At 28.9% G+C, this 26,231-nt stretch overlaps 1 protein-coding gene across 2 annotated transcripts in view; it reads left to right on the plus strand.

Annotated features, from left to right (window-relative positions):
• Positions 1-8,304: 8,304 nt before the first annotated feature.
• The window catches only part of LOC122500414 (protein deltex), a 71,920-nt gene continuing 53,993 nt past the window's right edge, over positions 8,305-26,231 (plus strand). For both annotated transcript variants that reach the window (XM_043609334.1, XM_043609335.1), the window contains exon 1: positions 8,305-8,766. In XM_043609334.1, the coding sequence (XP_043465269.1) occupies positions 8,585-8,766 (182 nt within the window). In that variant the 5' untranslated portion in view covers positions 8,305-8,584. The remainder of the gene's footprint in view (positions 8,767-26,231) is intronic.

Here is a 26,231-nt window from a genome sequence, read left to right on the forward strand (position 1 = left end):
TAAGTCTTGTCCTTTTCTTTTAGAGACTGACGAAAAAAATAATGAGTGCAAATTTTGTATTCGTGTAAGGCATACTCTAAATCAAAAAAAAATGCGTATTCAAAAAAAAAAAGAGAGTACAATGAAATATTTAAAAATAAATAATCTCAGCCCAGAAAGAAGAAGACAAATAGAGTATTTAAACAGGAGATTGCAGTCTAAAAAAAGAGCAAATAAAAGAGCAAAGCAACGAATTGACGACTTAAAAAAGGAAGTTGAATGGCATCGACAAGAATTGAACAAAACAGACACTGAAGTTCTGAAGAAAATTTTATCAAATCAAAAAAATGTAAGTTCTAATGAGCATACAGTAATAATGGCAATTATCGCGGCTGCTGAAAAAAAAAACCCGAAAAACAACAGATACTCTGATAAATGGGCAATTCTGTGTCTACTTTTACACATGCGTTCACCTGCGGCCTACAGATTGTTGAGGGATAATAAAATATTACCATTGCCGTGTACGAGAACCATCAGAAGGTATTGAAAATTAATTATCATAAATATTAAAAAATGTTCATTCAAAAAATAAAATAATAGAAATTTAATTTATATTAAAAAAAATTTTTTTTATTATAAAGTTCATTACTAATGCAAATTATTTTCAATTAAACTTTTCTCAGGTACTTGTCTCACATTGACATTCCGTGTGGTTTTGATCCACGTTTCTTTGAAGTTTTAAAAAAATATTTTGAAAACAAATCTGAAGAAGAACGTGACGGGTTAATAATATTGGATGAAATGAAGACACGGAAAGGTTTACTTCTAGATCAAAATACTATGAAATATAAAGGTCTTTCAGATCTTGGTCTTGAAGAATCACCACAAGATATTACCCAAGATATGGCGAATTATGGATTAGTAATTGCTTTTCAACCACTTTATGATAACTATACACAGCCAATTGCTGTTTTCGCTTCCAAGGGACCTGTCACTGGCGATGTTTTGACAAAATTATTGCTCGAAGCAATATGTTTCTTGGAAAAAATTGGAGCAAGAGTACACGGATTAGTTACAGATGGAGCGTCAACTAATAGACGAATTTGGACTGAACTAGGGTGTAGTGGGAAAATGTCGTCATTAAAGTGTTCAATAGAGCATCCGACAGATGAAAAACGTGAATTTTTCTTTTTTTCAGACACGCCTCATCTAATGAAAAATGTTAGAAATTGTTTAGCAAATCGAAAAAAATTACTAGTAAGTTTTTAAAAAATAATCAGGGTGGCCACAAGTTTCAGTTTATCAATTTCCCTGACATTTCCCTGACAATTTACTGACATTAAAATTACTTTCCCTGACAAAATTCTTTTTAAAGGAAAATATGAATGTTTACGGAAAATGGGTAAAATTTATGAATTTGAATAATTTCTAAAAATTACAATTATAACCCTTCCTGAATTCAAATATTTTTTACAATTTTCAACTAAACTTCATCTCTGAATCAATTAATTTAAATAATTTCCCAAAAGTTCTTCTAGAATTCAATTATTTAAATACAAAAATTAAATTTTTTTTAATAATTGTAATTAGATAAATATAATAGTTTTTCAATTTTGATTAATTTCCAAACAATTAAAATTTGGTTAAATCTTTTAGAAATAATTGAATTTTTGAAAAATATAAATAAAAATTATCAAATTTTTGAAGAATTTCAATTATAAACAGGACTCCAAAAAGTAAAATTTCATAAAGTTTTATTTACATTGTTCGAAGATAATTGAATCTTAAAAAATTATTATAAAACAATTCTAATAATTAGTTTTTAAAAATATTTTAATGTAATTTTTCGAAAATAATTAAATTCCTTAAAAAAAATTTTGTATAATTTAAAAAACTAATTAATTTTTTTTTTAATTTTAATTAAAAATTTTGAACTTTATTGTATTCTCCAAAATGTTAAAAAGAATTCTAAAATGTTATTATTTTTGTATGTATGAATTGAATTTTTGGAATTATGTAATTGAAAATACTGAAAACATTGAATTATAAAAAATTAGAAGCTAATTTTCATTAATTTTCATTTTTAAATTTACCTTTAAAGATTTTTCATTAAAATTTTTGATATTTCAATTATTTTCAAAATTTGCAATTAAAATTCTTCAAAAATTGATTTTTAAAAATTGTAAATAAATACTTTAAATACTTGGAAGAAAAGTCGAAAAAGTCGCAATTTTTGAAAATAAGTCGAGAAAATTCTCAATTTTCTTAATTTCCCTGACAAAAATTTTTTTCCTGACATTTCCCTGACTTTACTGACATGAGGCCACCCTGATAATGTCGAATATTTAATTTAAATAGGAAAGGAAATTATAAATCAATTTTATATCTGTTACAAATTACTTTTAATTAAACTTTTTCTAGGCACTGGGCTCACATTTAATATCTATTTTTTTTTATTGTTTACTCTTTATCTAAATTAGACTTTTGAATTTATTTTAGGTAGATCCAAATGAAAGTCCTATAGAGTGGGAATATTTTGAAATTCTTCACAATTTGGATAAATTACAACCAGCTTGTAATAGACGATGCCCGAAAGTATCTGATGCTCATATTGACGTTGCTAAAAATAATTTAACGAAGATGAGAGTTTCGCTTGCAGTGCAAGTATGATTGAACATTGTTCTATAAATTTTGCAATTGTGCTTGATTTAACATGAATATTAATTTTTTCAAATCATTTGTTCTAGATCTTAAGCAAATCTGTAGCTGAGGGTTTACGCTTTTATAGACCATATGAGGACCGTTTGAAGAATTCGGAGTCAACTGCAAAATTTTGCGAAATTTTCAATAATTTATTTGATGCTCTGAACCGAACATCTGTTAACACAGGGTTGCATCTAGGCTGCGCCGATTTTGAAGTAAATATATTTCTGGTCTCTGTAACAGCTGATAAAATATTTTTCAGTTTTTCTACATTTTAACACCTCTTATAATTTTAGGTTCTTGAAGAAACTTTAAAATGGTTAGACAAATGGGAAAAAAGAGTGGCAGATAAAGAAATTGATTCCCAATACTTTCTTACAGAAAGTACAGCCAATGGTATTCGAATGACTATTCACTCAACAATATCATTGGCTAATTATTTATTAAAAGTAAAAAAGTACAAAGAAGTGCTAACGGGAAAAATTAATCAGGACCCTCTGGAGGTAAGTACATAAAATACAAACCGCTACAAGGTTGAAATTGGGTTTACTTTGCTTCCTCATGAAGATTTTCTTCTTTTTTATAAAATTAACTATTCTGAAAATGCCAAAAACTTATTAATTTAAAGTCGCTTAGAGTTCAAAAATAGATCAAATTTACAATTTTAAAAATATTTTTAACTTCCAAATTTTCGGTAAAACAATACTTTCAAGAGGAAGCAATGAATAAAGTGAATTTATGGGTATTTAAATCTTCATAGAATAAGTTAAATAAAAAATAAATTAAACCGTTTTTGTCTGTGTTGTGTTGTCCAATTTTTTGCGCAGAGGTTTTTTGGGACGATCCGATTAGCTGGAGGTACTAATGACCACCCTGCCACTCCGACTTTTCTTCAAGTGTATAAAATTTTAACATTTTACAGTGTTCTAAAGCCACCTCCTACAGGAAACTGCAAAATTGATCCTTCGGCACCCACTGAACCCTTACTACCCATATCAAAATTAAAAGAGATTTATAAAAAAGAGAAGAAAAAGGATTTTTTGAAAATAATTGAAGAAAAATTGAATAAGGTGATCGCGCATGAAGACGGTGATTTTTCCGATTTCACAGATGCTGTGGATCACGATTATGATCTACCTTATATAGTAGATTGTTTGATGTACTATATAACGGGACAGATCTGTGAAAGAATTAAAAAAAGAAATTGCGTCAACTGCAATTCAGCTCTGTTCTGTGATGAAAATGCCAATCAGAAAAATCATCCAATTTCAAAAATAATTACTTTCAATCAAGATAATGAGCTTTGTCATCCTAATTTTAAATTATTTTTATTTATAAAATTAATTGAAAATTCGTTTTCCGTTCACTGTAAAAACAGTAACGTTTTTGATCTAGTCATTGATGACATAACTAGAAAAAATGCCTTTTTTATTAATTGCAATGAGCATGGAAAAGAAGTTTTAGCTTTTATTATCCTCTTCTATTTACAAAATAGAATGAGGCAGTTCAGCAAAATTTTCTTAGCAGATGCTAAGAAGCAAAATTTGCAAAAAAAGAAAGCAGCTAAATTAGCTGATGGTTAATTTAATTAACTGTTTCACATTATTGAGATAATATAAATATGAAATATAAAATATTTTATATATAGAGTAAATAAAAAAACATATTAGAAGCTCAATAAAGCTGTAGAATACCTATTTTTAATTTAAAAAATTATTATTATTATTATTATTATGTGTCTTCACCTAATTGCATCTATTCTAATATTTATTTATTTATTATTTTAAAAAATCAAATTCAGATGGTTTCTTTCCTAATAATTTTCGACTTTTTAAATTTTTGTATAAGTTTTTTCATATAATCTCATAGGACAAAGCGGACAAAGTTACTACAAGTGACCTCTGGTGGTCATTTTCAACACATTGGACACATTGCACCATGGTGAAGCATAGATCGTGTCAGCCCCGTGTTTTTACCGAAGGTGTAATGGTACGGTCACAGCTCGGCTGCCTGCCTGCCTGCCTGCAGGTCGTCATGGCAATACATAAGAGTAAGAGAGTCAGACAATTTAAATTATTCGTCTCCTCTCTCTTACTCTCGTGGCGGCTGCCTGCGCAGGCAGGCAGGCAGCCGAGGTGTGACCGTGCCATAAATGCTCCATCATTTAAAAAAATAAAAAGCAATAGGGATCCGAAATCATAGTAAAATCTAGTAAAAATGACCCCGTTGCCTCAGCCATATTGATTTTCTATCTTTTTCTGGAACATATATTTAAAAAGAGACATAACCAAAAATGGCTAACACAATTGCGCACACTGTGTTTACATGAAGGCGCTGACACAGCTCTACTGCCTGCCTGCATGTTGTCATGGTAACACATAAGAGTAAGAGAGTCAAAAAATTTTAATTAAATGTTTTCTGTCTCTTAAGGCGCTTGCACACTTCCAAAATTTTGGGCGAGCAGCGAATTTTCATGGCCTTGAAACTCACATTACTAAATATGATTGGCTCTACAAAAAGCTGCGTGAAAATGTACTTTTGTCAGAGCCAATCATATTTAGTAATGTGCATTTCAAGGCCGTGAAAATTCGCTGCTCGCCTAAAAATTTGGAAGTGTGCAAGCGCCTTTACTCTCGTTGCAGTAGTGTTGTGCGAGTGTCAAAGTTTATCTCACTTTACATCTTCTTACTTTTTCCAAAAACGGAAAACGTAGAGTGAAATAAACTAATGGCACGGTCACTAGTCACAGTTTGGCTGTCTATGCAGGAAGCCGCAACTAGAGCAAGAAAGAGAAAACATAATTATAATTTAAATGTGAGCAGAATACGTCGACCGAAAGCCGAAAATCATGAGTGCAAAAGAGATAGGTAGATATTGTTGTTCTTTTCCATCTCATGATTTTCTGCTTTCGGTTTTAGGCTGAATTCCCATGGCAGCGTTTTGCGTTGCGTTTTGTAACTAGGCCATGAGTGTGAGAGAGATACAGATATAGGTTTGCTCTATTTTCACTCATTGCCTAGTTACAAAACGCAACGCAAAACGCTACCATGGGACTCCAGCCTGAACCATAAACAAATAAAAACACAAGAAATGCTCCGTGCACTTCTACCTAGTCCCTAGGGACTTTACGTAGAACGCAGAACGCAGCGTTCAACGCACGCATGTAACCGCGGCCTGAAGGTGCTTGTACACTTCCAAATTTTTGGGCGAGCAGCGAATTTTCACAGTTGTGAAAACCCACGTCACTAAATATGATTGGCTCTAACAAAAGTTAATTTTCACGCAGCTTTTTGCAGGGCCAATCATATTTAGTGACGTGAAGTTTCACGACCGTGAAAATTCGCTGCGCTAAGGCGGTGTTTACATGCTTGCGTTTGAACGCTGCGTTTTGCGTTGAATAATGAGATAGAGAAAGAAGCACATATATTTCTCTCCTTCTTACACTCACTGCTCAACGCAAAACGCAGCGTTCGAACGCTGGTAGCGTTTTGCGTTGCGTTTTGTAACTAGGCCATGAGTGTGAGAGAGATACAAATATATGTTTGCTCTATTTGCACTCATGGCCTAGTTACAAAACGCAACGCAAAACGGTGCCATGGGACTTGACCCTGAGGCTGAAGTCCCATGGCAGCGTTTTGCGTTGCGTTTTGTAACTAGGCCATGAGTGTGAGAGAGATACAGATATAAGGGTGCAGTCCCATGACAGCGTTTTGCGTTGCGTCGTAATGGGAGAGAAAAAGACGCAAATATACGTTTGCTGCATTCTCTCTTATTACAACGCAACGCAAAACGCTGCCATGGGACTCCAGCCTAAGGTTTGCTCTATTTGCACTCATGGCCTAGTTACAAAACGCAACGCAAAACGCTGCCATGGGACTCCACCCTTACTTTCTTCAAAAACAGAATATGTAGTGTGAGACAAACTTATGCCAATGTCATAGGAGAAAGAAAGAAGAAAATGTTTTTTCTGAAAGTCGTGTGAGCGTACCCTAAGGGAGTAAGATAGAAAAAGATAAAGACTGTCTCTTTTCTTGTCTACACTGTAAAAAATTCTGGTGTATTAAAACATACTGAATGTAATTTTACACAGCAATATTATAGGCTGGACGTAGTAAATTTACTAAGTTTCAAAGTAGTTTTACTATTTTTAATAATTTTACTTTATATGACTATGTAATTTAATAGTTTTGTGTAAATTTACTACGTCCGACGTAGGAAAATTTGATCACTATGTCCAGCATGTTGTATTACACTCGTCTGTTTTTTTACTTTATTCTGTGAATTTACAATGGTCATGTAAAGTTACCACGGATACGTAAATTTACGTTGTATTGCATGTAAGATTACATGCCGCGTGTATTTTTCCTTTAGCGCGGAGTTAAATATATTATATGGATGCTTGCACATGCTCAAAATAAAGTGAACTGCCAACACCGACATTTTGCCTTTTTTGTGTTTTTATTATTAGTATATATATTTTAGTGTTTTCAATTAGTATTATTTAACAGATTACGCATTAGTTAAATTACATGCGGCATGTTTTTGAACAGAACGCTATTTGAAGCAACCCATTTTAACATTGAGCATGTAAAATAACATGCAGGTTATGTCAAATGATCAGCCATTTGTAAAATTACACGCTTGACGTAGTGATTTTCTTTTCCTACGTCGGACGTAGTAAATTTACATGAGAATTTTTTACAGTGTATCTTATTCCTTTATGGCCTAAGGGTCAAGTCCCATGGCATCGTTTTGCGTTGCGTTTTGTAACTAGGCCATGAGTGCAAATAGAGCAAACATATATCTGTATCTCTCTCACACTCATTGCCCAGTTACAAAACGCAACGCAAAACGCTATCATGGGACTCCAGCCTAAGCACAACTGCTTATGTATGAGTTACAAAAGAATAGAGATATATTTGTGTTCTTTTCTATCTCATTCATCTTGTTCGCGAATCTTGTGCTTTGGACTGTAGGGTTCAACGAGGTGCATGAGAACGTTTGTAAAAATAATATAATTTTTAATGTTCATGAAAGTTTATTGTTAAACAGAATGAATAAAAGAGCAACAAGAGTAAGAGAGAAAGTGCATTAAATTTGAATTCAATGACTCTCTTAGGCTGCGGTTACACCTCTGCAGGCAGCCTGCCTGCCTGCAGGTTGTCATGGTAACGTACAAGAGTAAGAGAGTCAGTGACTTCAAACTTCTCCCTTACTCTCGTTGCTCCTGCCTGCGTAAGCAGGCAGCCTGCAGAGGTGTAACCGCAGCCTTACTCTTGCATGTTACCATGACAACCTGTAGGCAGGCTGTCTGCCTAATGAGGTGTAACCGCACCTTTAGGGTGCGACCCCATGTGAGCAGAATACGTCGACCGAAAGTAGAAAATCATGAGAGTGAGAAGAACAACAATATCTACCTGTCTCTTTTGCACTCATGATTTTCTGCTTTCGGTCGACGTATTCTTCACATGGGATCGCATCCTAAGGGAGCGTTCAGACCTTCTCATGCAAAACTTATGCATGCAGGTTGCCATAGTAGCGTTCAAGAGTGAGAGAGAAAGAATAATTTCCTATCTCTCTCACTCTTGAACGCTACCATGGCAACCTGCATTCTCACCCCTGCATCCTGAGTCGACCTCGACTCATCTTTGTGCATATCTGTCAATTTCTGAGTAAACAACAGTTGTTTTATTTTATTTATTAATAAAATTAATAAATAATAATACTTATGCTTCCGCCATATGACCAGTTTTTAGATTGTTTAGTTTGTATAATGAAGATCTAGTGTTTTCGTGAAAATGACAGTAATAAAATAAGAGGAAAATGGAGCAGCTTTTTTCTTTTACAAGTTATTTTGTGTCAGTACCCACTGCAATGAATGCAATAATTATCTAGTAGAAAAATGAGTGCTGGTTCTCAAGGTTCAGCTTCGGAGCACGGTCATGCGGTGGTTGTTTGGGAATGGGAAAATCGACATGGGAGATGGAGGCCCTACAGTCCTGCTGTTTCTCAGCACTTGGAAAGAGCTCACTACAAAAAACTCACGAGGGTCTTCCTCACCGATGCCGATCCGAATCTTGAAGGGTGTGTAATTTTTATTTTTTTCTATTATTTCTTTAATTATTTATTCAACATTTTTTATTTTTAATTTCTATTTTAGTGCATTTTTGTGCTACAAAAGCAAATGTCAAAATATATTAAAACGAATGTAATATACACTATTGTTATAAAAATTGTTGTAGGTATATTAAATTCAGGGTGGCCACTGGACCGGGAAATGACAGTGAATTTTGAACTTGACCGGGATTTTGGAAATTTTTTTTTAAAAACCCTGATTATGTTGTCAGGGTATTTTATTAAAAGTACTATAAAAATATTCAATTTCTAGAATTTATAAGAAAATTATGAATTTTGTTGTCCAATGTAACAGACTTAAAAAAAGAAAATAATCAATTTAATTTTAAATTCTTTCTATTTCTAACAATAATTAAAAAAAATACATATAATTTTAATTAAATTCGTCGAAAAATATTGAAAGAGAAAAAGTTTCACATCCTATAAAATAGTGAAAAATAAATCAATTTATAAATTTTGTTTGTAATAATATTGTAACAAAACTCAAATTCAACAAAACAAAATTCAAATTATAAAAATTTGAACTAATTAGAACAAAAGTGATAAGAAATTTATAAAAATTAATTTTTAAATAATAATAAATAACGTAAATAAAAATAAATAAAACTTCTTTTCTTAGAAAATAAATTTTAAAAAAATCGTATTTTGCATTAATATCAATTCGTTTTTTTTACAATTATTCATAAGCAACTATTTCTATATTTCATAATGTTAAATTAATATTACTAATATTAATATAGGGGAGGGTAGGCTACATTGAACCGGGTATTTTATAAAGTCCAAGAACTAATAAAATTTTACTAATTTCGATCAGGTTTTTGTATCAAAATTAAGTTGAAGTACTCCTTTAGTTAATACACACGTTACAAACACAAATTATTATGATTAAATAATTAAATTTAATTTTTTTCTAACAAGTCACACTTTTCTTATTTTGAAGGATGTGTGTCTACATTGAACCACCTCTAATAAAACACTACAATTTACTTCAAAAATAATATTTCCACTTACACATTGTGAAAAATCTTATTTTTCACTCAAAAAAATAGAAAATTGTTGTTAAAGAGTTATTATTTGTTAATATAGGAGATTAATATATTTTGATGTCAGGTTAGGTAGGTAAAGTGACAGTTTGAGTTTATTTCGTTCACAATTGTGATGAAAGCATGTCTTCCAGTATTTTGCTTACTAATTAGTAGAGCAGACAATTTTACAACTCTTAAAATTGAAAATTCTTTGCTTTTTTGGGTGGTTCAATGATGCCGCACTCACTGTATTCACATGACATTCACAACAAAAATTGTTTATAATAAATTTGTGTAAGATTTAAAGTTCTTTATCACATCGGAATATTGAAGTTGACACCCTAAGCGAAATAAATCGCAAGTTTACTAATTTTTAAAACTTCCTATTTCAATAAAAAAACGTCATTATAATTCCACCAAATTTTTTGTTTTGTACGTGAAAAACAGTTTTTTTAGTTTTTCTTTGTAAATAATAAACCTACGTGCCCGAAATTTTTGGACATAGTTTGTTTCAGTAAAACTAACTTATATATTAAATAAGAAAAAATTTCACTCAGTCATTTCTCAGAAAATTGAAGTGGTTCACTGTTGACGCTGGTTCAATGTAGCCTACTCTCCCCTAGATAGAATTTTAAAAACTTTCAAATTAAAGTTTTAAAAAAGTAGAATTGTAAAAGATTTTAATTAAAAATTCTGAATAAGTTAGTTTTTTGTAACATTTTTATTCACATTTTTTTTCAAATTAGTTATATTTTTTAATTTAGGTATAATATTTAATTGAAAAACTTTCAAATTATTCAAAATTTCATGAAATTGTCTTCTAAACAAGTGAATTTTAAAAATATTTTAGTTAAAATTTCTAAAAAAATAATTGAATTGAAATTTTAAAATAATTTTTAATAAGTTACAGTAGCAGTTCTTGAAAATTATTCGATTTTAAAGAAGTTGGAAAAATAATGGATAATAATTAAATATTTATTTCAAAAAATCTATTAAAGTTCCAAATGATTTTACAATTAAAGATATTCAAAAAAATGTATTATAAACATATTTCGGAATATCAAATATTTTTAGAGAAAACTAAAATATTTTTAGGGATTGAAAAAAAGTCAAAGTTTTGTCTAAAAATCTGAAACTTCTTTCAATCTTTCATAGAATAATTTATTTTTAGAGTTATTCTTTATGACCGGGAAAAATAATTCATGATCGGGGATGGACCGGGAAATGACAGTGAATTTTTTTTTATGAAAAAAGTGGCCACCCTGAATATTTCTAAAGAATCTAGTTTTACAGTAATTAACCATAATGTTGTGATGTAAACTTTATTTCTTTAAAAATTATTAAAGGAAAGATTGAATTCTCTAGTTTCTACCATCCAAAGATTATTTTCAAACTTTTAGTGTATTCAGAGAAAAAAAACCAAATACAAATTGGTTTTTTAATCAATTTGGCATAGAGAAAGTGTGTTTTTCAATATTTTATTCAATTACAAATAATATTATTTTAAATCACAGCTAAAATTAATCTAAATAATTAAACACCTGTAATAATTCAAATCTTAATCAACTATAATATTATTTTAATTACAGTGAAAAATTTACTTTTCTTATAAATTAAAAAGAATTTACTTTTATTTTGCGTTTACATTTTACAGTAAAATTCAAAATGGTAATTAATTTATTATTATTTATGTTACGAATATAATTATATACAAAAAAATGCATAACACATTAAATGATAAAGATCAGAGAAATTAAAAAAATTGAAACTTTTTTCGATTTATTTTCAAAAATTGAGATTTTTTGACTTTTCTTTCTAATATTGCAACAAAATACCACATTTTTTAGTATAAAATGCAACTTATTTCGATTTTTGTAGTGCAAAAAATAACTATAAAAAATCTTTCAAAAATTATTTTTAGAAAAGCATTTTTTAAAAAAATTAAATTTTTCAAATATATCATTTTTTTAAAATCTTTTTGAATAATTGAAATTTTGTAAAATTTAATTAAAAATAAGTAATTCATTGTTCTCAAGTATTTTATGTTACAATTTTTAAAAATCAACTTTTCAAGAATTTCAATTGCAAATTTTGAAAATAATTGAATTATCAAAAATTTTAATGGAAAATCTTTAAATGTAAAACTTAAGAATAAAAATTTATGAAAATTAGCTTCTAATTTTTTTAAAATTCAATATTTTCAATTAAATATTTTCGGAAATTCAAATACATACAAAAAATTATAACATTTTAGAATTTTAGTTTTTTAAAATTAGGGGAGGGTGGTCCTGACCTCTCGTACCATACCGACCCCCTTGTGTTTCTTAAAGATGGTACCACTAAAAAAATTCGTCAGTACCGTCCGTCGAACACTGTCACAACACCAATAACACAGGCACACAAAAAAAAAAGTGTCGTGGCCGAGACACTACAGTAGTATATTCCCATGTATTTTTGGCCGCTGAATCCGAATCTAAAGTCCGAATGCTCAAATTGGTTCTTTTTTTTGAGTTATACTCAAAAAACGACTCAAAACACGAATTTGAACCAAAAAAATAAAAATTTTTTTTGTGACATGACAATAGCATATTTCCATGTATTTTTTTCCCGCTGAATCCGGATTCGAAGTCAGAATTGATAGATGTGCTCAAAATTATGAGCTAAACCCAAAAAACGACTCAAAAAACCGAATTAAAATGACGAAAATGAAAAATTTTTTCTGTGACATTGCAAAAGTATATTCCTATGTATTTTTTCATGCTGAATCCGAATTCGAAGTCAAAATTGACAGATTTGCTCAAAATTTTGAGATAAACTCAAAAAACCACTCAAAAAAAGACTCAAAAAACCGAATTAAGATGAAAAAAATTTTTTATGACACTACACTACTATATTCCCATGTACTTTTTCCCGCTGAATCCGAATTCGCAGTCAGAATTGACAGATTTGCTCAAAATTTTGAGATAAGCTCAAAGAACTGATAAAAAAAGCGATTTAAAATAAAGAAATGGAAATTTTTTGCTATGACACTACATTACAGTATTTCCATATCGGATCTCGCATTTAAAGTCATAATTGACAGATTTATGACTGATTTGCTCAAAATTTTGAGATATACTCAAAAAACTGATAAAAATGTAATTTAATATGAATAAAGGAAATTTTTTGCTATGACACTACACTAGTGTATTCCCATGTATTTTTTCACTGTGATTCCAAAGTCAGAATTTTCAAAGTGGCTCAAAATTTTGGATTTCATTAAAAGTGCTCAAAAACATGCATGCTTGTACCTGTAACCAGGGTTTGAGTTCTAAAAAATTTTATGTCATTCTGATAATTCTAACTTCGAATTTGTATTCAGCGTATATAAAATTCATGAGAATACACTACCGATAGTGTTGCCGCGATAATGGCGAGAGGCGAGACGAGACGAGAGAACTTTGACTCGAGACGAGACGAGACAGTATTTTTTTAATTATCGCTAAAACGATACAAGACGAGAGAGGTGTCACGAGAGACGAGAATTCTCGACGAGAATTACGAGAATTCTCGATGAGAATTTTTTTTAAATTGCAAAGTTTTATTCTGAAAATATATAGTTACGGTTAACATATATATATAAAATATGATAGATATATGTATACTAAAATCTTTTATTGTTTACGTTGCATTTAATAGTCTTTTTAAACAAAATATAAGAAATTATAAATATTTTATATAAATTATATTTTTTTTATACATAATATTTAGTAAATAAATTCTTTCTTAACTAAAAGTTGAAATTTAATTCATTTTTCAGTGTTTTTTTTAATGAGCAATATTTAACGGAAAAATAAATTTAAAAAAATTGTGAAAAAAAAATTTGGGTTTGGATCATAAATTCAGTTTCTTTGCTTATTTTTAAATATTATTGTGAAAATGGGTTCTATATTTAGCTAAAAAAGTTAGCAACTTTTATATTTATCTTTTTAAAAATTATTTGATTTGAATCAAATAAGAAAGTATTCACTTGAACTTGAATGAAATAATTTTTATTTTACTGAAATAAATTATTTTTGAACCAATGAATTCAGAATTTGAAGCAAATAAAATTTATTTGATAATAAACAAAACAAGTAATCAGTTATTGGAGACAAAAACATTTTTTTAATGCAAAAAATAAAAAAATTTGCATTTTTGATTATTTGAAAATAAATTGTAACTATTATTCAGCTTAACATTTTTTATTCCAATATAGCTAAAATTTTAAACCAGACTAATACCTGAGAGACTACCAAGTCTCACCTTAATCGTCAAGTCATTTTTTCGTAATGTGCGAACAAAATTTTACAGACATATATGTATATCTAAGATAAATATTAACATTAAAAAAAATTAACACGTCAAATTTTTTACAATACTATACTTCTATAAAGAAAGCTGAAAAAGACGAGAGAAAACTAGAATGTGTAGCATTCTCGACGCTCGAGACGAGACGAGACGATAATGTGTAGCATTCTCGACACTCGAGACGAGACGAGACGAGACGATAATATGTAATATTTTCGAAACACGAGACGAGACGATAAATTGCCCTATAATAACGAGACAAGACGAGACAGTTAAAATTATCGCCTCGTCTCGTATCGCGGCAACACTAACTACCGAATACCAAAAAAATGAACTCTTTTGCATTATATTAAATTTTGAGCATTTTTGGATTTAACTTAAAATTTTGAGCCAATTTAATAATTTTAACTGTGAATTTAGAAACAGATGTAAAAACATGAGAATATACTAATGTAGTGTACTAGCAAGAAAAGTAGAGTTTCTTGACTTTAATTTTTGTAACTTAACAGATTTTCTTGTGTGTCTCAAAATTTTGAGCCATTATAATAATTCTGACTTCAAATGCGAGATCCGAGTATAAAAATATATGGAAATACTGTAATGTAGTGTCATAGCAAAAAATTGCCATTTCTTTATTTTAAATCGCTTTTTTTATCAGTTCTTTGAGCTTATCTCAAAATTTTGAACAAATCTGTCAATTCTGACTGCGAATTCGGATTCAGCGGGAAAAAGTACATGGGAATATAGTAGTGTAGTGTCATAAAAAATTTTTTCATCTTAATTCGGATTTTTGAGTGGTTTTTTGAGTTTATCTCAAAATTTTGAGCAAATCTGTCAATTTTGACTTCGAATTCGGATTCAGCATGAAAAAATACATAGGAATATACTTTTGCAGTGTCACAGAAAAAAATTTTCATTTTCGTCATTTTAATTCGGTTTTTTGAGTCGTTTTTTGAGTTTAGCTCAAAATTTTGAGCACATCTGTCAATTCTGACTTTGAATCCGGATTTAGCGGGAAAAAATACATGGAAATATGCTATTGTCATGTCTCACAAAAAAATTTTTTAATTTTTTTGGTTCAAATTCGTGTTTTGAGTCGTTTTTTGAGTATAACTCAAAAAAAAGAACCAATTTGAGCATTCGGACTTCAGATTCGGATTCAGCGGCCAAAAATACATGGGAATATACTACTGTAGTGTCTCGGCCATGAAACTTTTTTTTTTTTGTGTGCCTGTGTAATTGGGCCACAGGTTTTATCAATGCGTTTGATTTCATTTTGGAGATTCAAGCAATATTAGATTTTTGCATTGGTTAAATTAATTTTTGACCTATACGGAATTCGAGCTAACAGTGTCAAATTAAATTGATTTCATTGATATAAGTGACTGGCAAAACAATTTGTGAGAATAGTGGGGGCGGTCTGAACCCGACCCCCATATTTTTACATTATAATTCTGTGATTCCTATAGCAATCACAGCATTTATTACTTAACTTTAATTCTCTGTTGGTTAAATATTTTAGTCGTTGTCAGTTGAAAAATGTTCTTGACAAGGCGATATGAATTAAGAAAGGGTGTACTTTTCGACATCTTTGGAAGCATTTAAGTACAAGGACGAAAAATAATTAATAACAAAATTCGTATATATTTTATTAGAAATAAGGCGAAAAAACCATTGCTGCCATTACATTGGAAATAGACGCTGTTTAACAATTTATATTTATTATCATTTTAAAAAAGGCTTTAAAATTTATTTAAATAAAGTAATAATATTAATTCAAGTTTAACTATGTCAACATAACTTAAAGACATAAATAATCTTAGAGTAAAGTTACTAATGATTTATTTATTTACCTTTTTGTTCAGAAAAAGGTTCTAAAATGTATTTAAATGAAGTCAAAATAATTTAACAGTTCATTACAGACTGTTGATTTTTATTTTAATTACTATCAGAATTTGATATCTTAATTATTCTTGAGATTTTCCAAAAAAAAATGGGGGGTCGGTTTCGTACCACCCATTTTGAGAAAGTTAAAAACGTAAATTTTCGCTTTTTCTTTAGATCTTTTATTAATGACAATCAAAAACCTCGGTAATCGTCAGAAAACATAGAAAAATAGTTCCTTTACTCAACAAAATTTTGACTACGACAAAGAAACTTATTTTAAATGATCAAAAAGTTTTTAAGATAATATTTATTTAATTCATAATTACTTTAGGGGAGAGCGGGATTGAAAGTGCCGTTAATTATATCTCAAAAACAAAAACAGATTTTTAAAAAATTCAAATAAGAAAAGTATTGTTTAGTGCCTGCGCAGTGCTTCCCACATTTGGATTTTTTTAAGATCTTTTTTTGGTTTGATATAATTAATGGCACTTTAAACCCCGCTCTCCCCTACTAATTCAAAATTCATGTTAAAAGTTAAATTTTGTCTTTTCGTAAAAATTTTATTTTACCACTACGTAGGTATTTTATTAAATTACTGAAGAAATACAAATTTTAAAAGGAACACCGAAAAAAATTTTTTTATTTAAATGATTACAAGGCTGCGATTTAATGCATTATTTTTAAAATTATTTTTTCAAATTGTTAAAATTTTGGGTTAAAATTAAAATACGATGTTTTGAGGCAGAAATATAGTATATTCATCTTTTTTAAAAACGTTTTTTAATTTTAATCACTTTGTTCATTTCTTATTTATACATTTCTTTTAGCGTGGTAATCAAATAATTATGATTATAATATTATATATTATGCTTTTTTGAAAATTATGATACAAAATAATAAAAATATTAAAATAAGTATTTATTGGAATAATGAAAGTTAGAATAAGAAATATAACTACATACTACTACTACTAATGTGTATTATGAAAATCAACATCTGAGATAGAAGATAATAACTATTCTTTTCTCCAACACAGACAGCTGATCTTCAAACTTGAAATTTGGTACAGAAAATCTTTAATATGAAAAGAAATTAGTTCATTGAAAAAAAGTATACTTAATTTAAATTCAAACATAAGTTTGCGTGATTTACTTTGTTTCAACTAAACTCATAATTTTTATCTTAATATAAACAAAATATTTTCTACCTTTGTTTAAAAATATGATTTGTTTGAATACTTATGTTTGATTAAAAAAGATATTCCGCTTTAGTAAAACAAAAATGTATATATTTAAGAAATATTCAAACAAATTTAAGTACACTAGACATATTATTAATGGAATGTTTAATGTCCAGCAACGTCTATAAATATTAAAGTAATTTTTTTTATTTGCAAAATTATCAAACCCACGGTTAGAAAACCATTAAAGGATTATTACATTACATTGTAGTATATAAAGGAAATCGTAGAATATAATTTATAAAATTTTTATAAGCGAATTCCCATTTTAAAAGTGAGGAAAGTACCTTGCGTTGTAAAAGTCTCGAGCACCGGCTCACGGTACAGCGAAAGAACTACGCATAGCACACTTTAATACGTGGTAGGAGTTGAATTTCCATAGTTTTGCTATTAATTATTATTATTTTTTTAACAACTTTACTAATTATAAATATTAAACTTCTCTTACATTTTTTAATAAATATTTTTATTTCTGCAGATATAGAAATAGGATAAAAATTAAGTTTTTAAATGTCTATCTTACGTAACAGAAAGTTATTTTCAAGTAAAAAAATGATATTAAAAAGAATGTTATTAATTGAAAAATATTGTTTATTAATAATTATTATGTCTTTTTTATATACTCTCTAAATCTGAATTAGTAGAATTTCGACTAGTTTAAGCAGTAGGGTGATGTGGGGTGATGTGAAACATGGGGGGATGTGCAACACCGCTGATTTCTGATCTACAGTTCGATATTGAACAGAGCCAAGTATTGTCATTTGTTTGTGTCCTCAGTAGCTTGTTTTTGATATAAAACTCACGAGACAGCTCGCAGCTAGGTTTGCTGTACGTAAGTTGGCTTAAATTTCTCGAGAAGGAAATATTTCTCGCGCTTTACATTTCTAGTCGTTTCGTGAAGGGTTTTAATTTATTTTATAGATAAGAATGTGTTTATTGTTGGTTTTTTAAGTGTTTTTAAATATCTGTTTATATTTTGTGTTTCCATTGCATTGTATTGCGTACAAATTATTTTTCGCAAAATATCATATTTGGGGTGATGTGCAACACTTTTTTTTGGGGTGGATGTAACTACTTTTTACGTGCTATAACTGCGATTCACGTGATGAATAAAAAATTCTTAGTTATTTTCCTTTAATTATATTCCTTATTTAGTTATGAATAAATAAAAAATTAAACAAAAAAAATTTTTTTTTTCTTTGGTGAAGTCTCAACTTTTTAGAGGTCAACTATACCTTAGTAAATTTTTTTTGCAGATTTCGATTAGTTTGCATTAAAAAAGCCTAAAATTAATAATTAAAGAGATTTTCATCGATATTTATGCATTACATACCTGAATTTTACTGGTGTTGCACATCACCCCAACTTTTTTGGAAAATGCAAAAACAGACGTTTTTGAAAAAGCGAAAAATTTGTAGGAAAAATTTAAAATTCTGAAAATCTAATAATGCAGGAATATTCTATTATAATACCTCTAAGTCATTCAATTTTGAAATATTTAAAAATTTAATTATTTGACATGTTTTTCGTCCAACGAAAAAAAACGTTGCACATCACTCCACATCACCCTAATTAAAAATTTGAGTGGTTACTAATTCAATTAGTAAAAGAATAATTACAATGTTCTGTTTTTTATTACAAAGAAATAGTATTTTACTTTATACTTATTACTAAATTGTATATTTTTTGTAGTGTTTTTATATGAACATATCTAAAAAGTGGAACTATATAAAATTTGAAGGGAAAATTGGGAAACATGTACTTAACTTAAAAATTACTTTCAATATATTTTTAATTTTCAAGTTTTAACGCACTTTAAGAAAAATTACTGAATTAAGGAGGTTCTATCGATAGTTGATTTAATGAACCGATTTTGTTAAAACTTGATGAGCAGCTAGATAAAGTTAATATAAAGGTGTAGTTAAATTTTTGTGACCTCTAGGTACCTATGAAAAAAGTTATAAACATTTTTGGTTTTTAACATTTAACATTGAGTCTTATGGAAATTGAGTAATTTGTCATATATATTTACATACTGCAAAGTATTAAATGAACAGATATTGTTCTAAATTTTTTAAATACTAAACGTATTAAATGAACAGATATTGTTCTAAATTTTTTAAATACTAAACCGATATGCAATAATTATATATCTGTAAAAACAATTGTCAATAGGTACCTGTGAGATTTACAATAAATCAATTTGTAAACAAGATTTACGTTTCATCTGATAATATAAACAACACTTATAACGTTTGGCAACGTTGCATGCACTATACACATTAAATTTGAGCGCGAAATTTAAATGATAATTTTCATCACAGGTTAGAAATAATTCGGCGTTGCCAAACGTTTTACGTTACCAAGTGAGTCAAATCATTAAATATTTGTCACTGTTTTGACTAGCTGCGTCAAGCGATAGAACCTCCTTAAGTAAAAAAAAACTTCAATAAATGTAAAACTGAAAGTAAATTATACACGGAAAAAAAAATTCAACTACATCAGAGAATTTTTTCTTCAAAATAACTAAACATTTCGTCAAAAACGAGCGAGCGATATTGTCAATATCTCTGTTTTGGCTAAAGTGAAAATCTTTGGTCAATATCTCTATATTGGGGAAAGTGTATTGCTAACCTATACTTTATGTCAGTTTAAAAGAAAGATGTTGAAATTCTTCGCTTTAAGTATTCAAAATGTATAGCTAAAATCATAATTCTGGTGAATAGTTATAAAAGTTAAACTAAAAGCAAATAAAATTTGTGCAGTTTTTATAAAATTATGTAAAACACAAAATATATTAATTAAATGATCATGTAATGCCAAATTGTGAATTTCAATTTTATTAAAACACACCTTTTGTGTTTACGAAATATAATCTAATACTGATTGTAAAATCTGAGATTATGTTATTTACATTTTTTTGTTTATCAGTAGTGTTTTATGATTAAAAAGAGGCACAATTTATATAGTAATTAAAGAACTGAAAATATACGATACTTTTCCTCCGTATTTTAATATTATCAGGGTTGCTACGGTCAGTACAGGGAAAACCTGGAATTGTCAGGAAATTTTTTCTCAGTCAGGGAAAACCTGGAAATAACTATATAAATGTTTTATTGCCTAATATTGTTCAATTTTCTTCCTAAGAACATATAAGCTAATATTTTCAAAAATTGTAATATTATTCTTTGCAAGAATTAAATTATTTTTTTAAATAGTAGGGGAGACTGGGGCGAAAAGTTAAATTGTGAAAACAGTTAAAAAATTCATTATCTTTCGAACGGAAATAGTTAGAGCATTGCAATTTTAATTATAGAAGGGTGTTATCACCCTAAATAAATGTCCGGAGATGTGTGCAATTCTGTTTATTTTTGTGGTGTCGATATTGAAATTTTTTTTTCAACCTACTTTTGAAAATTTTTTCGAAAAAGAAAATATCAACTTTTAAGTATATTTTTTGCATTTATTCTCACCGCGATTTTTTTACTTCATTATTTGGGTCCCCTGAAGAGATATCAAAAGGAATTTGCTAAATATCTTTAGTCAGATTTTTTATATTTGTTGTTGAAGCCAAAAACGCACCCTCGGGCGAAAAGTTAAATAATGGGTGGGGCGAAAAGTTAAATGTATTTTTACATGTTATTAAAAAATTTTTTTTTATTTTTCGTTTTTTTGGGTTTATTTGTTTAAAAATGACTTATTTGACATTGGGCAAGTACTTTGTCAAAAAATAAGACCGTTTACGTGAAATAAACCAAAAAAATTTTTTTTTTTTTTTGAAATTTAAATTTTTTAACTTTACAACTATTCTAAAGCTTTTGTTAAGTAAACAAAGATCTTTTATTTACTAAATTACTTGTTTACGTATACTTTAACTTATCTACTACTTACCACCTATCAGAAAATAGTTTTAGTAGGCTAAAAATAGAATTTAACTTTTCGCCCCAGCCATTTAACTTTTCGCCCCAGGGTGGGGCGAAAAGTTAAAAAAAACAAAATTTTCAAAAAAGGACAAAACATGTATTTTTTGCGAAAATATCAGGAACTTTTTTATTGAAAGTTGTAGAGGACAAGTTGCCCTACAATATTGATATACAAATATTTGCATCTAAGCGGATTATATTGCAAAAAAAAAAATCATTTATGCAAAATTTAACTTTTCGCCCCAGTCTCCCCTAAAAATCTCTTCAAAAATTCAATTATTTTCAATACAATTATAATAAAATTTCACGAAAGAATGAATGAAATTCAATTATTCTAAAAATTATCAATTAAAATTATTAAAAAAATTCCATTTTTAAAAAAAAATTAAAAGAAATTCTTCAAAGGAATTGAATTATTCTCAAATTTTTTTATAAAATTCTTTGCAAGAATTCAATGATGTTCAATACATTAATTTTTAAAAGAAAAAATATTAAAAATGTTAGGAAACAAAAAAGCAAACAACAACTATTAATTTGGTCAGGGAATTCGAAGTAAAATGGCCTGGAAAACTTGGAAAAGTCAGGGAATTTTGAAATGCTGAAATCGTAGCAACCCTGATTATTTAATTAAAATTTGAAAAAATTTAATTTAGAATCAGTGTGGGAAATATAATGTAAACAAAAAATGATTAATATGTCAGTTCAAGTTTCTTGTAATAATTTTATTGATAACGCACAAAAATGCTTTTAGAAAAAAATTTTCTTTTAATAATAAACATTCTGATAATTGTTACAATATGTGGAAACTTTTTAGAGTATAATATTTAATTATTAAATCTTAATAAGTAATATGTAATCTATAAAAAGTTTATTATAATTGTACTTTATTTTTATATTATTTATTATTATTATTTAACTATTATCATATTGTATTGTTATATTTAAATATTAATATAGGCTGAAAAATATTTATTAACAAAGTCCTTGGAAATTAATTCTTATAATAAAAATAAACTTTGACTTACATTCTATGTATTTAGAAAAAATTTATTGACAATGAACGAATATACAAACAAGAATACATTAAATGTATTGAAAACTTGAACAGATTTTGGTCTACAATTGTAGCAGCCAAATTTTAAAAAATGTGAACATTTGAAGTCATTTTACATTCTAAAAGTTTACACTCTTTTTTTCAAATAATACAAAACCTTTTTTACTTAAACGTAAGAGAAAAACATAAAATTTCTTTTAACATGCATGAATAATCGGAATATATTTAATACAATTTTTGCTGTCGAATATAAAACTGGAAATAATCATTGGTACTATTCTTTAACTTAAACAATTTTTGCATCGAAAAATAAAATAGTCTAAATACCATTTTTAAAACAGCTTTTTATCACTATATAGTCTTGCAATTACACATTTCGAACATTTTCTGATTATACTAAACTAAAAATCTGAAAACTTTAAATATATTAAATTATAATATAATTAGAATTGCAAAAAATACAAGTTTATAAATCTTCTCCTTATACAAAAGGTGGAATATAAAAGTAAAATTCAGGAATTGTTTAGTCGTGAAAATTATAATTATTACAAGAGTATTGAAGAACTTATTGACTATTTTCGAAAGAAACTTAACAATTTTTAAAACTATGAATTGTTATTCGTACTATAACAGATGGAAATAAAAAATATTATGCGATATACAATTTTAATTGTCGTACAAAAGCTGTAGATCATATCTACTACAAGTAAGTTTCGAATCAGTAAATACGTATATTTAACTTAATATTTCTCTCGAAAAGAAAGTTATTTATTCTACGGTAAGTGTTTTGTCGAAATATATTTTTTACCATGTTCTTTTATTATGTTCAACGGGAAAGGACTTAAGGGGATCCCACATACCGACAATGCAGATCAAAAATGGTTAAAAATCTGCAACGACCGTTTCTTGAAAAATATAAGGAATTATGACCTATAAATTTGTGAAAGTCATTTTTTATTATAAATACATAGGATGAGTATTTTATTTGTTGTAATTATTAAAAAAAATATATTGTTAGAAAATTAAATATGGTCAGTTTCCAAGAGCCCAAACTGCAACGACCTTTTCTTGAAAACAACAAAACAAAATAATTTTTCCATTTAGCAAACTTAATTTTAATAAAAAATACACATAATAAGATTCATTACATATGAAAACAACAATAAAAAACTTTAATTTATGTAAACTGTTTTGTATAGCAATTTACAACAAGAAGAACACATGTGACAGCTTTTAGTAGTTCATAGAACCAAGAGATGGCGCCAAAGGTTCTAAAACTGACCAATTTTGATTATTTTTAGCTTTAAATTAGCAACAATAAAATATAATGTTTTCTTTTCGAGGAAAAATTCATTAGTGATGAAAGACACACAATGAGAGACATTTATTTTGTTCAAATTGTTAAAGAAAAGTTAATGCTAGTAAATTAAATATCAAGTGCCACCGAACAGCTGTCACATATACACTTTACAAAAAATAAAGTTTTTATTTATTCCTGAATGGCAAATGAGTCTCATCCTCCGTATTTTTCTACAAAATTAAATTTCCCAAATGGAAAAATTATTTTGTTTCGTTGTTTTCGAGAGACGCATGCATATCCCCTAATCGCCAAGTCGTCGAATGATTAAACAGTCGAATGCCAAGTAATCGAATGGACAAAAAGTCGAATGCTAAAAACATCGAATCGGCATTTAGTCGAATGCTAAAAACATCGAATTGTCAATACGTCGAATGTTCAAAACGTCGAATTATCAATTCGTCGAATGTTAAAAACATCGAATCGTCAATACGACGAATGTTCAAAACGTCGAATTATCAATTCGTCGAATGTTAAAAACATCGAATTGTCAATACGTCGAATGTTCAAAACGTCGAATGATAAAAACGTCGAATGCTAAAAACATCGAATCGTCATGTAGTCGAATGCTAAAAATATCGAATCTTCAGATAATCGAATGCTAAAAACATCGAATTCTCAATTCGTCGAATGTTCAAAACGTCGAATACTAAAAACGTCGAATGTTCAAAACGTCGAATGCTCAAAACGTCGAATCGTCATGTAGTCGAATGGTAAAACCATCAAATAGTCCATTCGTCGAATGCTCAAATAGTCGAAACGCCATCTGTTCGAATTATCAAGTAGTAGAATAATAAAGTTGTCGAATGTTCAAAACGTCGAATCGTCATTTAGTCGAATGCTAAAAACATCGAATCTTCATTTAATCGAATGCTAAAAACATCGAATTCTCAATTCGTCGAATGTTCAAAACGTCGAATTATCAATTCATCGAATGTTAAAAACATCGAATCGTCAACATGTCGAATGTTTAAAACGTCGAATTATCAATTTGTCGAATGCTCAAAAAATCGAATTGTCAATACGTCGAATGCTTAAATCATCGAATTTTCCATTCGTCGAATATTCAAAACGTCAAATGATCAAAACGTCGAATGCTAAAAACATCGAATTCTCAAATCGTCGAATGCTCAAATAGTCGAAACGCCATCTGTTCGAAATGTCAAGTAGTAGAATGGTAAAGTAGTCGAATGGTAAAGTAGTCGAAACGCCATCTGTTCGAATTGCCAAGTAGTAGAATGGTAAAGTAGTCTAATTATCAAAACGTCGAATGATAAAAACGTCGAATGCTCAGAACATCGAAGTGTTAATTCGTCGAATGCTCAAAACGTCGAATGATAAAAACGTCGAATGCTAAAATCATCGAATCGTCAAAAGTTCGAAAAAGTTCTTTGTCTTCAGTAGACATTAACTTAAAACAAAGAACTTTTTCGAACTTTTGACGATTCGATGATTTTAGCATTCGACGTTTTTATCATTCGACGTTTTAAGCATTCGACAAATTAACAGTTCGATGTTCTGAGCATTCGACGTTTTTATCATTCGATGTTTTAAACATTCGACTACTTTACCATTCTACTACTTGGCAATTCGAACAGATGGCATTTCGACTACTTTACCATTCGACTACTTTACCATTCTACTACTTGACATTTCGAACAGATGGCGTTTCGACTATTTGAGCATTCGACGATTTGAGAATTCGATCTTTTTAGCATTCGACATTTTGATCATTCGACGTTTTGAACATTCGACGAATGGAAAATTCGATGATTTAAGCATTCGACGTATTAAAAATTCGATTTTTTGAGCATTCGACAAATTGATAATTCGACGTTTTGAACATTCGACATGTTGACGTTTCGATGTTTTTAACATTCGATGAATTGATAATTCGACGTTTTGAACATTCGACGAATTGAGAATTCGATGTTTTTACCATTCGATTAAATGAAGATTCGATGTTTTTAGCATTCGACTAAATGACGATTCGACGTTTTGAACATTCGACAACTTTACCATTCTACTACTTGATAATTCGAACAGATGGCGTTTCGACTATTTGAGCATTCGACGAATGGACTATTCGATGGTTTTATAATTCGACTAAATGACGATTCGACGTTTTGAGCATTCGACGTTTTGAACATTCGACGTTTTTACCATTCGAAGTTTTAAACATTCGACGTTTTGAACATTCGACGAATTGAGAATTCGATGTTTTTAGCATTCGATTAACTGAAGATTCGATATTTTTAGCATTCGACTACATGACGGTTGGATGTTTTTAGCATTCGACGTTTTTATCATTCGACGTTTTGAACATTCGACGTATTGACAATTCGATGTTTTTAACATTCGACGAATTGATAATTCGACGTTTTGAACATTCGACGTATTGACAATTCGATATTTTTAGCATTCGACGTTTTGTCCATTCGATGTTTTTAGCATTCGACTTTTTGTCCATTCGATTATACTTGGCATTCGACTATTTGATCATTCGACGACTTGGCGATTAGGGGATATGCATGCGTCTCGTTTTCGAGAAATGGTCGTTGCAGTTTGAGCTAGTAGTCAAAGATGTGTTACAGGGAAA

This window comes from Leptopilina heterotoma, unplaced genomic scaffold, assembly GCF_015476425.1.
Source record: "Leptopilina heterotoma isolate Lh14 unplaced genomic scaffold, ASM1547642v1 Lhet_184, whole genome shotgun sequence".
NCBI classification, from domain to species: domain Eukaryota; kingdom Metazoa; phylum Arthropoda; class Insecta; order Hymenoptera; family Figitidae; genus Leptopilina; species Leptopilina heterotoma.